At 36.7% G+C, this 12,561-nt stretch overlaps 4 protein-coding genes across 4 annotated transcripts; 2 read left to right on the top strand and 2 right to left on the bottom strand.

Annotated features, from left to right (window-relative positions):
• Nucleotides 1–994: 994 nt before the first annotated feature.
• LOC125828227 (F-box/kelch-repeat protein At1g51550) lies at nt 995–4,640 on the top strand. The gene is made up of 2 exons (XM_049507545.1): nt 995–1,443; nt 3,598–4,640. Exons 1-2 carry the CDS (start codon nt 1,014–1,016, stop codon nt 4,566–4,568), a joined length of 1,401 nt encoding a protein of 466 aa, XP_049363502.1. The 5' UTR covers nt 995–1,013; the 3' UTR covers nt 4,569–4,640.
• Nucleotides 4,641–6,512: 1,872 nt separating this feature from the next.
• LOC125828400 (uncharacterized) lies at nt 6,513–7,519 on the top strand. Its single transcript, XM_049507711.1, has 2 exons — nt 6,513–6,905; nt 7,004–7,519. Exons 1-2 carry the CDS (start codon nt 6,622–6,624, stop codon nt 7,233–7,235), a joined length of 516 nt encoding a protein of 171 aa, XP_049363668.1. The 5' UTR covers nt 6,513–6,621; the 3' UTR covers nt 7,236–7,519.
• A 372-nt stretch (nt 7,520–7,891) lies between these two features.
• Nucleotides 7,892–12,218, bottom strand: LOC125828423 (uncharacterized). The gene is made up of 2 exons (XM_049507722.1): nt 11,867–12,218; nt 7,892–8,125 (listed from the first exon to the last, which is right to left on the bottom strand). Exon 1 carries the CDS (start codon nt 12,149–12,151, stop codon nt 11,888–11,890), a length of 264 nt encoding a protein of 87 aa, XP_049363679.1. The 5' UTR covers nt 12,152–12,218; the 3' UTR covers nt 7,892–8,125; nt 11,867–11,887.
• On the bottom strand, nt 8,006–11,129 carry LOC125831463 (uncharacterized). Its single transcript, XM_049510650.1, has 4 exons — nt 10,467–11,129; nt 10,178–10,357; nt 9,725–10,063; nt 8,006–8,125 (listed from the first exon to the last, which is right to left on the bottom strand). The coding sequence occupies exons 1-4, from the start codon at nt 11,127–11,129 to the stop codon at nt 8,006–8,008; spliced, it is 1,302 nt and encodes a 433-aa protein (XP_049366607.1).
• Nucleotides 12,219–12,561: the final 343 nt, after the last annotated feature.

Raw genomic sequence — 12,561 nt, 5'->3', positions numbered from 1 at the left:
AGCAAAGTGTTAGATTAAAATGTAGAATTATTTAAGATAGTGACTATGGACTTCATTTGATTTGTGAACAATTTACACAAGGCCCACCTCCCTTCCCTATTGGACTGCCTAGTACCAAGATGATGAGGATGAAACTGATTTTTCTAGCAAAACACAAAATGACAAAGTATCCTCACTGACTCTTTTTGTCCTAGTCTCAGCTAAACAAACAAACAAACAATCCAAAAAAAGAAAACGTTACTGCTTATGCTCCGTCTCCAGTGCAGTGAAAATGGTAAGAATTAGGTGAAACTTACAAATTTGAAAAATAACTATTTTTAAATGCAAAAATAAAATTTGGAGAAACATACCCCTATTTAAAACACATGGAAGAACTTGCAGAAGTTTGAATCACATAAATCATTTTTTAGTTTTCAACTTATAAAGATTTTCAGCCCATGAAATGTTCGTTTCGAACTTAAATAAATTTGAATCGTTCCTACTTCCTTGGATTCCACTTACTAATTCTTCAAATTTCAGCATCATTTGTTGGAGTTGTTCTGATTTTTGTTGGTGTGAAAAAAGCCAACTATTAAAATTTTATACTTTTTTCTAAAGTCGAACTTCGAAAAACATATTTGGCCTAAAATTTTGAATTTCAATGTTTCAATAATAAGGAAAAAAAATCACCTTTTTATTCCAAATTATTCACTAAAGGTAAAAAAAAAAAAAAAACTCCAATCTGTATTGTTGTTGGCCAAATACAAAATATCATTTTTCATTTTGAAAATAAAAACTTATTCTTTTTGAATTTCACCTTCATCCCAATTTATGTGCACATTTCATTTTCCCTGATCAATTTTCCGTAAAAATGAGAAGTGAATAATGTTAAAAACAGAAATGTACCCACCACCCAACAAGGTAAAAACCAGAGCCAAAGCCAAAATCCCCAACAATCAGCGGCAGCAGCGTGTGCTCTCCACTCTCAAGTCTCAACTCAACTCTCAATTCTCAATTCTCAATTCTCAACTCCCATGGCTACAAGCAGCAGCTGCAGTTCCCCTTATACCAACGGATCATCTCCAATAACGACAATAGCTCAAGACCATCTCTTCTCCATCTTACTCCTCTTACCTTTGGACTCCATTTTTTGCTTTGCTCTAACTTGTAAGAAGTTCAGGTCCCTCACTTACTCAGACTCTTTATGGGAATCACTCTGCCGAAGAGATTGGGGAAACTCCACCATTGATGCACTCAGATCCTTTGCTGTTGACGGTAAACAACAACAATTTCCTTGGAAGAAGCTCTACCAGCAAATCTACCAATTGGACTCTGTTTACTGTCGCAGACTGTTGACGCATCCACAAGGAGGAGAAGAGCTGCTTCTTCCTCGACCTAGAGCTTCTCATTCTCTCAATTTTGTTTCTGGTTGTCTTGTTCTCTTCGGCGGCGGCTGCGACGGAGGTCAGTCTCTATTCCACATCTCTTCAACTTAAATAGATTTTCTCGACTAAACCTTTTACAGCCCCCATTCCTTTTTGCTCATTTGGTGACTCGAACCCACTATCTTAGTGTTGGAGGTAGAGGGTGCTTGTGTATGCTCATTGATCTATCTAATGCATTTGCAAGGATTTCGGTTGCTCTCAAATTATGAGACATGCTAGTCAGCAGTTTTGGAGCCAGAATTTTCAGTAAAGGATTCAAATTATAAGTAAGTAAACCCACAAAGAAGCCAATTGGGATTCAACACCTACCGTATATATAAAGAAAATAATCTTAACCTTGTGTTGGTGTAATATACCACATATACTATAAATTACCCTTGAAATAAAAGACTTGCTCTCTTTGAAGAGATTCAAGCCTACTGCGACATAATCTACACCAATCCAGCAGTATCACACTTGACTTGTCCCCTCCAAGATACAACAATACAACAACGTTGTACAACTCAAACAACTCCGGATTAGTTGAAGAGTTCAAAGCTCCACATAAAGAACACCTTCTTCAACATATAGTCTATAGGTTACAAGAATAAAGATGGAATAATGGGTGAAATAAAGAGTTGGTGGTTGCATAAGTTACTAACAACTAATGACTACTTTCTTCCACAAGAGTAAAGAGATATTTGTCCACCAATGGACATAACATGATACATAATGTGACATATGATGTATTTTTATTAATATTCAAGTGTCACACTAACACCTTGTACATATATATATATATATTATATTTTTTTCGCCAAAGGGGTTTGGATGAACCCTTATGCACACTTGGCTCCGCTCCTGGATTTAGGAGTAGCAAAAAGAGAATTTCCTTGTTTCACTTGACCTCTCATTACTGAAAAAAGAAGATATAGAAAGGGGATAAAGATAACTGAACCATTACGTGAAAAGGGGTGCTAGAATCTTTTGGTACATTTGCTTGACTCAGTTTCCAAGCATGACTTTTGCTTGTGCCCATGGTCTTATTGATTAATGCTCAGAAGGATATACTTGCCCTTTGTGTCCTGTTAATCCCTCATTAGTCATAACTGTTCTTGTTTTCTTTTATTGTGATCTAGAAAGGTACTTATCTCTTGATTAGTCGAATCAAGTTTTTTTCTCTCATTTCGGTTCTTCATAGGGTGTTCCATTTGGGACAAAAACAGGATGCTGCTGACGATTATCATGGAGCTTTTCTTGTATTGCTAGTAGCTATCTGCTTCTTACATTAGTGGAGCTAAGATCTTTGTATTTACTTAGGTTTTTGGATAAAATGGGCAGCATAATCTTGTTTGGCTATTTAATGGACCTAGTTGAATGAAATTCATGCGGTCAGTGTCTTCAGTTTACTTTACACATGAAGCACCACATGCAAATTTCTGAGAAGAATTGTTGATTTTATCTGTCTTGGGATGGATGTGTAAGTTCTGCTGTATTTTTCCTAATTAAAAGCTGCTATGATGAACTTCAATTTACCGAGATAACATTTGGAAATTTACAAAAGAGTTAGCTAAAAGGTAGAAATCAATGAAAGTTATACATGCAACACAGTACTCAAGATTTCTTTCACGACCTCACATGGCACAAACATTCTAATTAATCATTATCATACCAAATTAGATATTTTGTTGGTAATGGGATAGACAAGTAAGAAAAGGAGGGAAAGGGCATCGAACTCTGCTCACTCAATATATGATCGTCTCACGAAGAACCATCTGGTCACACTCTGACATTCTCTCAACCTGATGATTGACACTTGTAACTTTCAGTAATTTGGTCTTTTTAAACTCAGAACAATTTTATGCCCCCAGGGGCTTAGTTCAAGTGGCATGAGGTACGTGTGACTTAGATCAAAAGCTTGAGCCTAAGCCTGACATTTAAGTGAAGAAGGATAGAGGGATAGATCCATTATCCCCAGTTCCAAAAGCTATCATTGGTACTAAAGGTTGGCCCTAGACAGATTTCTCAGTCACAAAAAAAGGACAAAAAACTTTGAATAGCATACGTCCTATAAGATTGCGTCTGTAGATTATTATTGGAATGTATGCTGTAATTTGCGATCTGATGTTTGCTAAATTTATCGATAACCAGTAATATTTCTTCCTAAAGTGGTGTTATCTGTGCTGTACTTTAGGAAGGCATCTGGACGATACATGGGTAGCATACGCTGGCAATGACTTCAAGAGAATATTGGAATGGAATAAGATTGAATCAGGGGTACCAAGTGGCCGCTTTGGGCATTCATGTGTCGTGATTGGCGATTATCTAGTGCTTTTTGGAGGAATAAATGATCATGGGGCCCGCCAAAATGATACATGGATTGGCCAAGTAGCGGTACACGATGCATTTGGTATCACATTATCCTGGAGACTACTTGATGTCGGTTCCATTGTGCCTCCACCAAGAGGCGCTCATGCTGCATGTAGCATGGATAAAAGGAGGATGCTGATTCATGGAGGGATTGGTCTGTCTGGCTTGCGATTGGGAGATACATGGGTATTGGAACTGTCCGAGAATCTTCATCTTGGAGTTTGGCAAGAAATTGTGACTCATCCATCTCCTCCATCTCGCTCTGGACATACATTGACTCCTGTTGGAGGAAACCAAACAATTTTGTTTGGTGGGAGGGGTTTAGGCTATGAGGTGCTTAATGATGTATGGCTGTTTGATACATCTGATGGTCACTGGAGATGGGTACAGTTACTATTTGACTTGCAAAATATACCCCAAGGATTGACCCTGCCAAGAGTTGGTCACTCGGCTAATCTCATCATAGGTGGACGATTGCTAATTTATGGAGGAGAAGATTCCTACAGACACAGGAAAAATGACTTCTGGGTGTTGGATATCAGCTCAGTGACGTCCATTATGCAGTCTGGGTCTCCTCCAAGCCCGGATAGATCAATGACCAAGTTGTGGAGACGGCTCAAGTCCAAAGGTGACAACCCTTGTGGCAGATCATTTCACCGAGCTTGTGTGGATCCTTCAGGTCGTAATTTATACATCTTCGGTGGCATGATAGATGGTTTACTTAATCCTGCTGAATCCTCTGTGTTGAGGTTTGACGGGGAGTTGTTTCTTGTGGAGCTTTTGCTTCAGTGCTAGTGAATTGGAAGGAGATTATTGGAAAATTAAGTATGTGGTGATCCCAAAATGCTGCTGTTTTACATGGCAATGAATGTAGTGTAAATATCAGTCCTACCAGTGAGAAGTAAGTTAGCAGCTAGTGGGGTGCTTTGTATAGTAAAAGATCTAAGGTGGTATTGTAATTTGGTTTAAGCATTGCATCTGAAGAATTGTTAAGGTATGTTTCTGCTCTTGTAGAGGAAGCTAGTGTCAACCAAGACATCAAGTGATGCACGATACCAGCCCCGAGCTTTTCACGATCCAGGAAAGCCCTCTACAAAGTACCTGTAAATTTCTAGTTCAGGACTGAAATTTAGTCTTTTAGACCAGATTTAGCTTCACATATGATTAGTTCTGAATTTTGATGTATTGTGTACATTCTTGATCTTTATTGGCTAGTATTGTACTATTGCTGCTATACTTTTTTTTGACCCCTCCTGGGAGCTCCCACCCCTTTTGCTCTTTTGGTGACTCAAACTCACAACCTTCGAGTTGGAAGTGAGGAGTGTTTATCATCCAAGCAACTCCCTCTCGTCATTGTTGTTATACTTGAGTCATGACCCCTCCTCTTACCTTTAATTTCACTCTTTAATTATACTAATTCGGACCTTACAGTTACAGCAACAAAGGGGAAGAAAATAAGGGAAACTGAACTAAATCGAATCAAGACTCTTGAAATTTTAAGATTATTGAATGTATTTAAATTTTTAATATGAGAACAACTGAAGTCTCTTGTTCAATGAACTTTAGTACTATTGGATTTATTTATTTTTAGAAAATAAAAGGAAACATAATAAACTGTCCATGCCTTTTGATGTCTGCCCTAATATGCCATGTTGCAACACGCATATCAACTTTTAACGGTGTGTGTGGATATAGCATACATGACCGAATTTGCAAAACCATAAAACACACATTCAACTAATTTGACCATGCCTTTTTGAAATCGATGATTTGGTTACTATAATAAATGATAATAATTTCGGCACCAAAAGTGTCGCTTAGGTGATTTCTTTCGTTTGTCTAAGCAACAAAGTTATCTGATACTTATGTTTGAGAAAACAAATAAACTGATTGGACACCGCAATTATAAAAACAAAAATAAATATAAGATTATTTATCTTGTATTTGGTTAAATTTTTTGTTTTAATATAAGTAATTCTGAAATTCTCTATACTACAATTCTGTAATTTTGTACCCATTCAACGTAAAATAACAATCATCAAATAAAACAATAAAATGATAAAGATGTTCTCAAAGCTCTTCATCCAAAGTCTTTTTTTAAAAAAAAAGTTAAAAGATTAAAATTTGAAAACAAAAGTTTCATCTAATTCTTCCTTGTGTAAACTAAATACACAATTCATAATATATACACAATTCATACATTTTGTATGGCTCAGTTTTAGTCCAATAAATCAAACATCTATTGGTAACAATATATTTACTAAATAATCCTGTCATTATCTAATCACCATATAAAATCCACATATTATAATCTAGTATTTCCGTCATTTTAATTTAGTTGATACATTTTTTTAATATACTTTAAAAAAACACGCTTTTTCATTTGAAAATAATTAACTCTTACCATTTTTATTCTCTCAATGAGAGGTTTATATATAGTTTTATACGTTTCAAAATATTATAACCATAATAATTTGAAATGTTTTTTAAGAAATATTTCTTTCCAAAATTTCATGTCTATTTCAACAATATCACATAAATCGAAACAGGGCCGCGAAAGAACTAACAACTCCTCACGGAGACAACTTCCAAAAGATATTTCTGACGCGGAAAAAAGGAAGAAAGAAAATCCTCGAGTGCCACACGACAGCCCAATACTATGCCAAGTGGTAGCTCAAGAGCATCCACGTATGGTGTGCCATAGAGATGGTGAAAACGTGTCAACCAACAAAAAAAATAGCAATTTGGGTGAAGCCCGAAACAGCTGTATAATTAGCACTATTACTAATCATGTTATTATAATTTGTGATCTATCCATTGCCACTTTGACTCATTTGGCATTAACAACATGAAGAATTATCTTCAACTTGGGAGCTACTACTACTTGTTCCTTCTCTTATTGTTGTTTACCATATCCTTCCACTATCCTATTGGCAGTGCTGGAGATGGACAAGAAGAAGAGCAGCAGATTCAAGAACAACTCTATGTGAAGAGTAAGACTCCTATTATAGAGACTGTCAAGAAAATGTTTTCCTTCCCCACTTCTTTTCCTCAAACTTCAGCCAATTATTGGAGCAGATTCGAATCACTAATCAAACAAGGCAAGGCCTACTTCTCCCCTCCAACTCTAGAGTAAGTCAGGTTATAGTTTCCACCAAAATCTTGTACTATAAATGACTTCATTTCCATTTTAGAATTTGTTTGTGATTGATTGTGAGCTAAATCCGCAGTTTCAGAGATAGCCAGGAAGCACATGCCAGGGCTGAAGGGGGAGCAGCACCAGGTGAAAAGGTGAAAGAAGCAGTACTGAAAAGCCTTGACAAGAGTAAAGCGGCCTTAGAAGAATCCGCCAAATCAGCAGCAAAATTAGCAGGGGAAGCAGTGCAGAAGACTGCGAAGAAGATGAAAAGAACATTTTCTTTTGAAGATAGAGACCCTGGACACGATGCGGATGAGCTGTAAAACTTTTTTTTTTTTTGGTAAAATAAATGTGAATAATTAGCACCTTGGAAGTTTAGCTTAGTTTCATAATGTATGTACTGGTATTTCCACTTGATTAGTGTTGTTTTTCCATTGGTTTGTTCATAGCTATCTCATGTATTTTTTTCTATATAGAAGTCACTAAGGCAACTGCATCTATGCCTAGGCTTGTGTAAATTGGAATATAATGGATAGTACAAGCCTGAGCAGCAATTGCTTTATTCCAAACATGCTAATATGTAGTGTTGGTTGGTCTTCCACCCCAAGTCTAACCACAAGAATCCACGATATACAATTATGAGTGAGCTCCTCCCTTCGAACCTATTTTCTATAGCATTATATCATCGATTGATTCCATTGGGTACTTATTTTCTATAGCATTATATTGGGTAATTATGTCCATCAAAACTTGGAACAGTTGAGCTCTTTGTTCTTGTCTGCTCTTGGAATTGAACCAAAAAAATCATAGTTCAACCCATCACTGATCACGCATGGGCAAGGCCAGCCACACCTTCGGTGCCTATTGGAATTTTCAAGACTATCCGTCATGAGAAAAAGCAATAAAAATCAAAATCAAAATGGCGGAAAATCTAACAAAAGGATTTCAAGTGTTTATGAGCACGGGACAAAACCTTAAATGGGAGAAGAACAAAATACGTTGATTCATATAAAAAGCAAATTCAGCCTCTGTTTGGTAAGGCACATGTTATACCGCCCACAGGCGAAGAAAAGAAGTATTTGACTACATTTTATTAAACCAAATAAATAAGCCAAGTATTGCACAAATGAGCCTCACTGGGTACACCAATTACTGAAAAGAGGGTAAAAGCAACCAACAGAGACAGATGTTTGTCCTCGCTGTATTCATCAATCTGTCAACAGAATGCAAGAGGATGAGTTAAAATATACCGCATAAGGTACGTCCATATGTCTACCTATCAACAGTAAACTAGAGTGCTCAAAACATAATTCTCAAATCTCAATTCATATTCATTTCACCTACGAGTGGGGCATTTTCCAAACTCAATTAGTATATCTGGACAACTAAGCTAGCCACAATAAATAATGTTGTGAGACTGCCGTATCATACAATTGTATGCAATAGCTGGTTTCGAGTATTATATGAAGTAAGCTAGTTCTCAAGCTCAAACAATACACATGACATGCCCCAAGCGAAGATAGAGCTCAGGAACATCATCCACAATTCACAGTTTCACACTACTAACCTGACAAGATTAGTTTGATTATCCAAAATTAGTTATTCTAAGAAAACAAGCTACACAATTTTCATGGACCCACAAATATGCCCCCAAGCAAGATAAGAGGTCAGGACATCATGCACAATTCACACTAATGACCTGACAAGAGCACTTTGATTATCCAAAATATAGTTGCTCTAAGAAAACATGCCATATAATTCTCATGGTTCCACAAATAGCTCCATTTCTTTATGACCCTGGTCCTTATGTATAGAAAAGCATTTTCAAGCATGAAATACTAATCAGCATTGTTAAGTTGTCTCACTGCGACCATCTTCAGTTAACTTGCACCAACAACCACAACAGATCCTGATCTTAAAAAATCAATCATGCACCTTACCAGCTACGACCATATACAGTCTAAGTTTAAGTTCCAAGCTAACTGGGTTTGGCTTAATATATTTTCACTATCCATTATCCTCTCATTTAGAAACATCTCGTGCTAATATTCTCAAGTTTTCCAACTCCATAAGTTATCTACATCTTTATTCCCACATACAAATAGCTCATCAGGTAGTATTGGACTAATTTTATCCTACAAACAAGACTAAACATCAATCTCTAACTAGTTGGCCATTTTTTTTATTATGCTATATTTTTTGCTTAGTTTATCTGTAATTACTATTTTCTTTTTATGTTATTTAGGTCCAACTTGTCATGTCCAATGCCTTCAGCAACCATAAATTCACACCTATTTAAGGTGTGTCAGATAATTTAAGATAGACATGGCTTAACCACCTCAATACTCCAGAGTGAGTGTGATATTCACTTATCTTATCCTTTATGTGTCTTGTCAAAACTATTCATTTTACCTCGTGTAATCATGTATGACAACAAACCCATTTAAACATTCACCTTAGAAGCCCAACATTCCTTATATAACATTGTTTCCTTTTTTTTTTTTTTTTTTTTTGATTTTGCACCGGGTGTCCGAGTCTCTTTGAGCCCCGACTAATCCCGGGGGTGCAAAATATAACATTGTTTCTTTACAACCATTCCACAGGGACTCGCTTTTCACTTCTTTTTTTTTTTGAACTTGGTAAGGTTGTATTATATCACAAAACGCATGTACTGAAACCTTATATACAAAAGCCCCAAATTCTTACTGCTCTATGGCTAAATTGAGTCTAAAACATCAATTATAGAGACAATATCATTTGAGTATAACTGATTACACCAAAAACATAATAGCAAAATGCAGTTGAGCTTCACTTTCTGCACACTATTTTCTATGTTCTCAAAACACCTAGAGTTCCTCTCTTTCCATATTGCCCACCATATTGAAGCAGGGATAAGTCTCCATCTGCCTCTGTCTTTTGCCAGTACTCCTGCTTCCTCCCAGCTCTTTAAAGCCTCTGAAACTTTCCCAGGCATAGTCCAGGAGATGCCTTTGTGACTCAAAAAAATCCTCCATAATTGTTGAGTGTACTTGCAGCGTAGAAACAGATGATTTACATTCTCTAAAGTCTCCCCACAGAGAAGGCATCTAGAGCATAAGGTTATCCCTCTCTTCATGACATTGTCTTGAGTAAGAGCTGCTTCATTGGCCAACTACCAGACAAAGCAAGATACTTTGTAGGGTATTCTGCTTTTCCATATTTGTTTCCATGGCCAATTTTTAATTTGTTGGTTTGTCTGATCCATTAGCTTATAAGCTCTACTAACTTTGTATACTCCTCCATTGTTTCCTGTCCACCATAGAACATCATTCCCTGTTTGAAGTCCATTGAAAGGCTCCACTGTGTTAAGAAAATCAGCTACTCTTTGAACCTCCCAGTCATTTAGATGTCTTCTGAAGTTGAAATTCCACCCCTGTAGTGTCCATAAATCTGCTATAAACCCTTGCTGAAATGTAACTAAGTTGTAAAACATCAGGAAATAACTCTTCCAAGTTGCCTTTCTCATGCCAATTATCCTTCCAAAACATGGTCTTTCTCCCATCAAAAACTTTCACCTTTGAGTTGTTCTTCACTTCATCCCATAGATTCCTAATGGATCTCCAAAGGTTGACTCCATAAGGAGTAGTCACCTCTTTGGTCATCCATTTGTCTTCTGGTATATATTTAGCCTCAATCACCCTTTCCCACAACAATTGGTTACCATTTGCATACTTCCATAACCATTTCATTTGAAGAGCTTTACTTTGCAAGTTTAGGTTCTTAATCCCCAGACCACCATTTTTCTTCCCAGTTATCACTGATTTCCACTTTACCAAGTGAAATCCTTTCTTTTCCTTATTGCCTTGCCACAAAAATTTCCTTCTAATACTGTCCAGCCTCTTGGTGACCCCTAGTGGGATAGGAAAAAGGGTCATCATGTAAGTTGGAAGAGCATCAAGTACTGAATTGATTAGTGTCAATCTTCCACCCATAGACAAGTATTGTGTTTTCCACCTGGCTAGTTTTTTTTCACACTTCTCGATCACATTGTTCCATATATCTATGGACATAGATTTGGCTCCTAAAGGTAATCCCAAGTATGTAGCTGGCAGAGTGCCAACTTCAACTCCAAGGATTGTTGCTAACCAACTCACGTTGTTGACTACATTAATAGGGGGGTACATTAAACTCTTTCTCCAGTTGATATGTAGACCAGTGACCCCTTCAAAAAGAACCATATCAGTCTTAAGTGCTTTAGTTGTCACTTGGATAAGTATCTTCTTATCGCATAAAACTTGAATTAGTACTTCTCCACAACAACAACCCAATTTTAATTCTATATGTTGCATCTTTATACCATTCTACTAGAACATGAACCTAGACATTAGTTGTCTCCATTTAAGCACCAGAATCCCATCTAACGAACACTCTGCTCAGCAAAAGCAGCACTGCTACTAATCAAAAAGCTTAGAATGCAAATTCTCATACAAGAGAATTACATTTACCATAAACTTATAAAATAATGATGGCAACCAAGGACTACTTTCACAATTTCTTGGCAATAATTTACATATACTTTAGTTCTTTGTTGGCATGTTACACTTTCTCTATTATTTGCTATCCTTGTTTTACCTGTGTTGTCTTTTTCAAACTGCCTTGTTATGTGTTCGTACACTCTACCTCTCCCGAACTCCAATTGGGCAAATACACCGCTATGTTGTTGTAATTTTACATTGATTTTCGCAATTTCTGAATACTCTTTCCAATATTTTATCTCACAAACTCATCTTAACTTCATAATTACAGATAGAGCATTAGCAATATCCAATTATAAGATCAAATCATCCTCAACATAAGGTGATTACGTTGACCATCTAAATAAGTCCCTTTAACCTACAGATCCGTTACATAAATGGATCAGAAAAGTTGCAATTCCATAGATAGAGCTCATAATCAGTGTTAAACTATAGGGTACCTTAGAAAATCGGAGCGACAATCAATGTCCGCCGCCGTGCTGTTTGTGCTCGAGGTGACGTCGCTCTTCTGGAAGGGCGACGAGGTAGGAGAATATCATGCCTCCGAAGCAGACATGGAGAAGAGGATCAACGGAGCTGGTTTCGATGTACTTAGCATGGTAGTTATCCAAACCCTTCCTGATAGCATTCTTCGCGTAACCGATTGAGAGCATCGGCTTTAGGTGCGCCGGCACCTCCTTCAGCTTCAATCCCTTCATCTCCTTGTACAAATTTCTCAAAGCCATTTTTCCGGCAAGTTTTTTGCTGAGATCTGAAACCCTAATCCCCTTGTAGTTGTGGTTGCTCTGTCAGTCTTCCCGGAGTATTTGACTTTCTCTTTCTGTAGATGCGTATAGTGAAAAAAATAAAATTACTTCTCAATGCTTATATGTGAAGCGACTAATGGGTTGGGCCCAATATAAACATTTCTTCTCATTTTTACATTTTAACCTTGTATATATTGTATCATTTGATCTACGACAATGGAAAGAAGGCATTATCTATATAATAATTTTGTTATAATGGATTTCGTGAATCTCACACATTTTATATCAATAAAAGGCATATGTATAAAATAATCTTGTTATAATTGATTTTGCTAATCTCACACATTATAAGAATAAAATCATAACGATAAATTGTGATTAGATGAAAA

This window comes from Solanum verrucosum, unplaced genomic scaffold (assembly GCF_900185275.1).
Source record: "Solanum verrucosum unplaced genomic scaffold, falcon-dt-bn FXZP01000102.1, whole genome shotgun sequence".
Lineage (NCBI taxonomy): Eukaryota > Viridiplantae > Streptophyta > Magnoliopsida > Solanales > Solanaceae > Solanum > Solanum verrucosum.
This window is presented reverse-complemented; position numbering and strand designations above follow the sequence as displayed.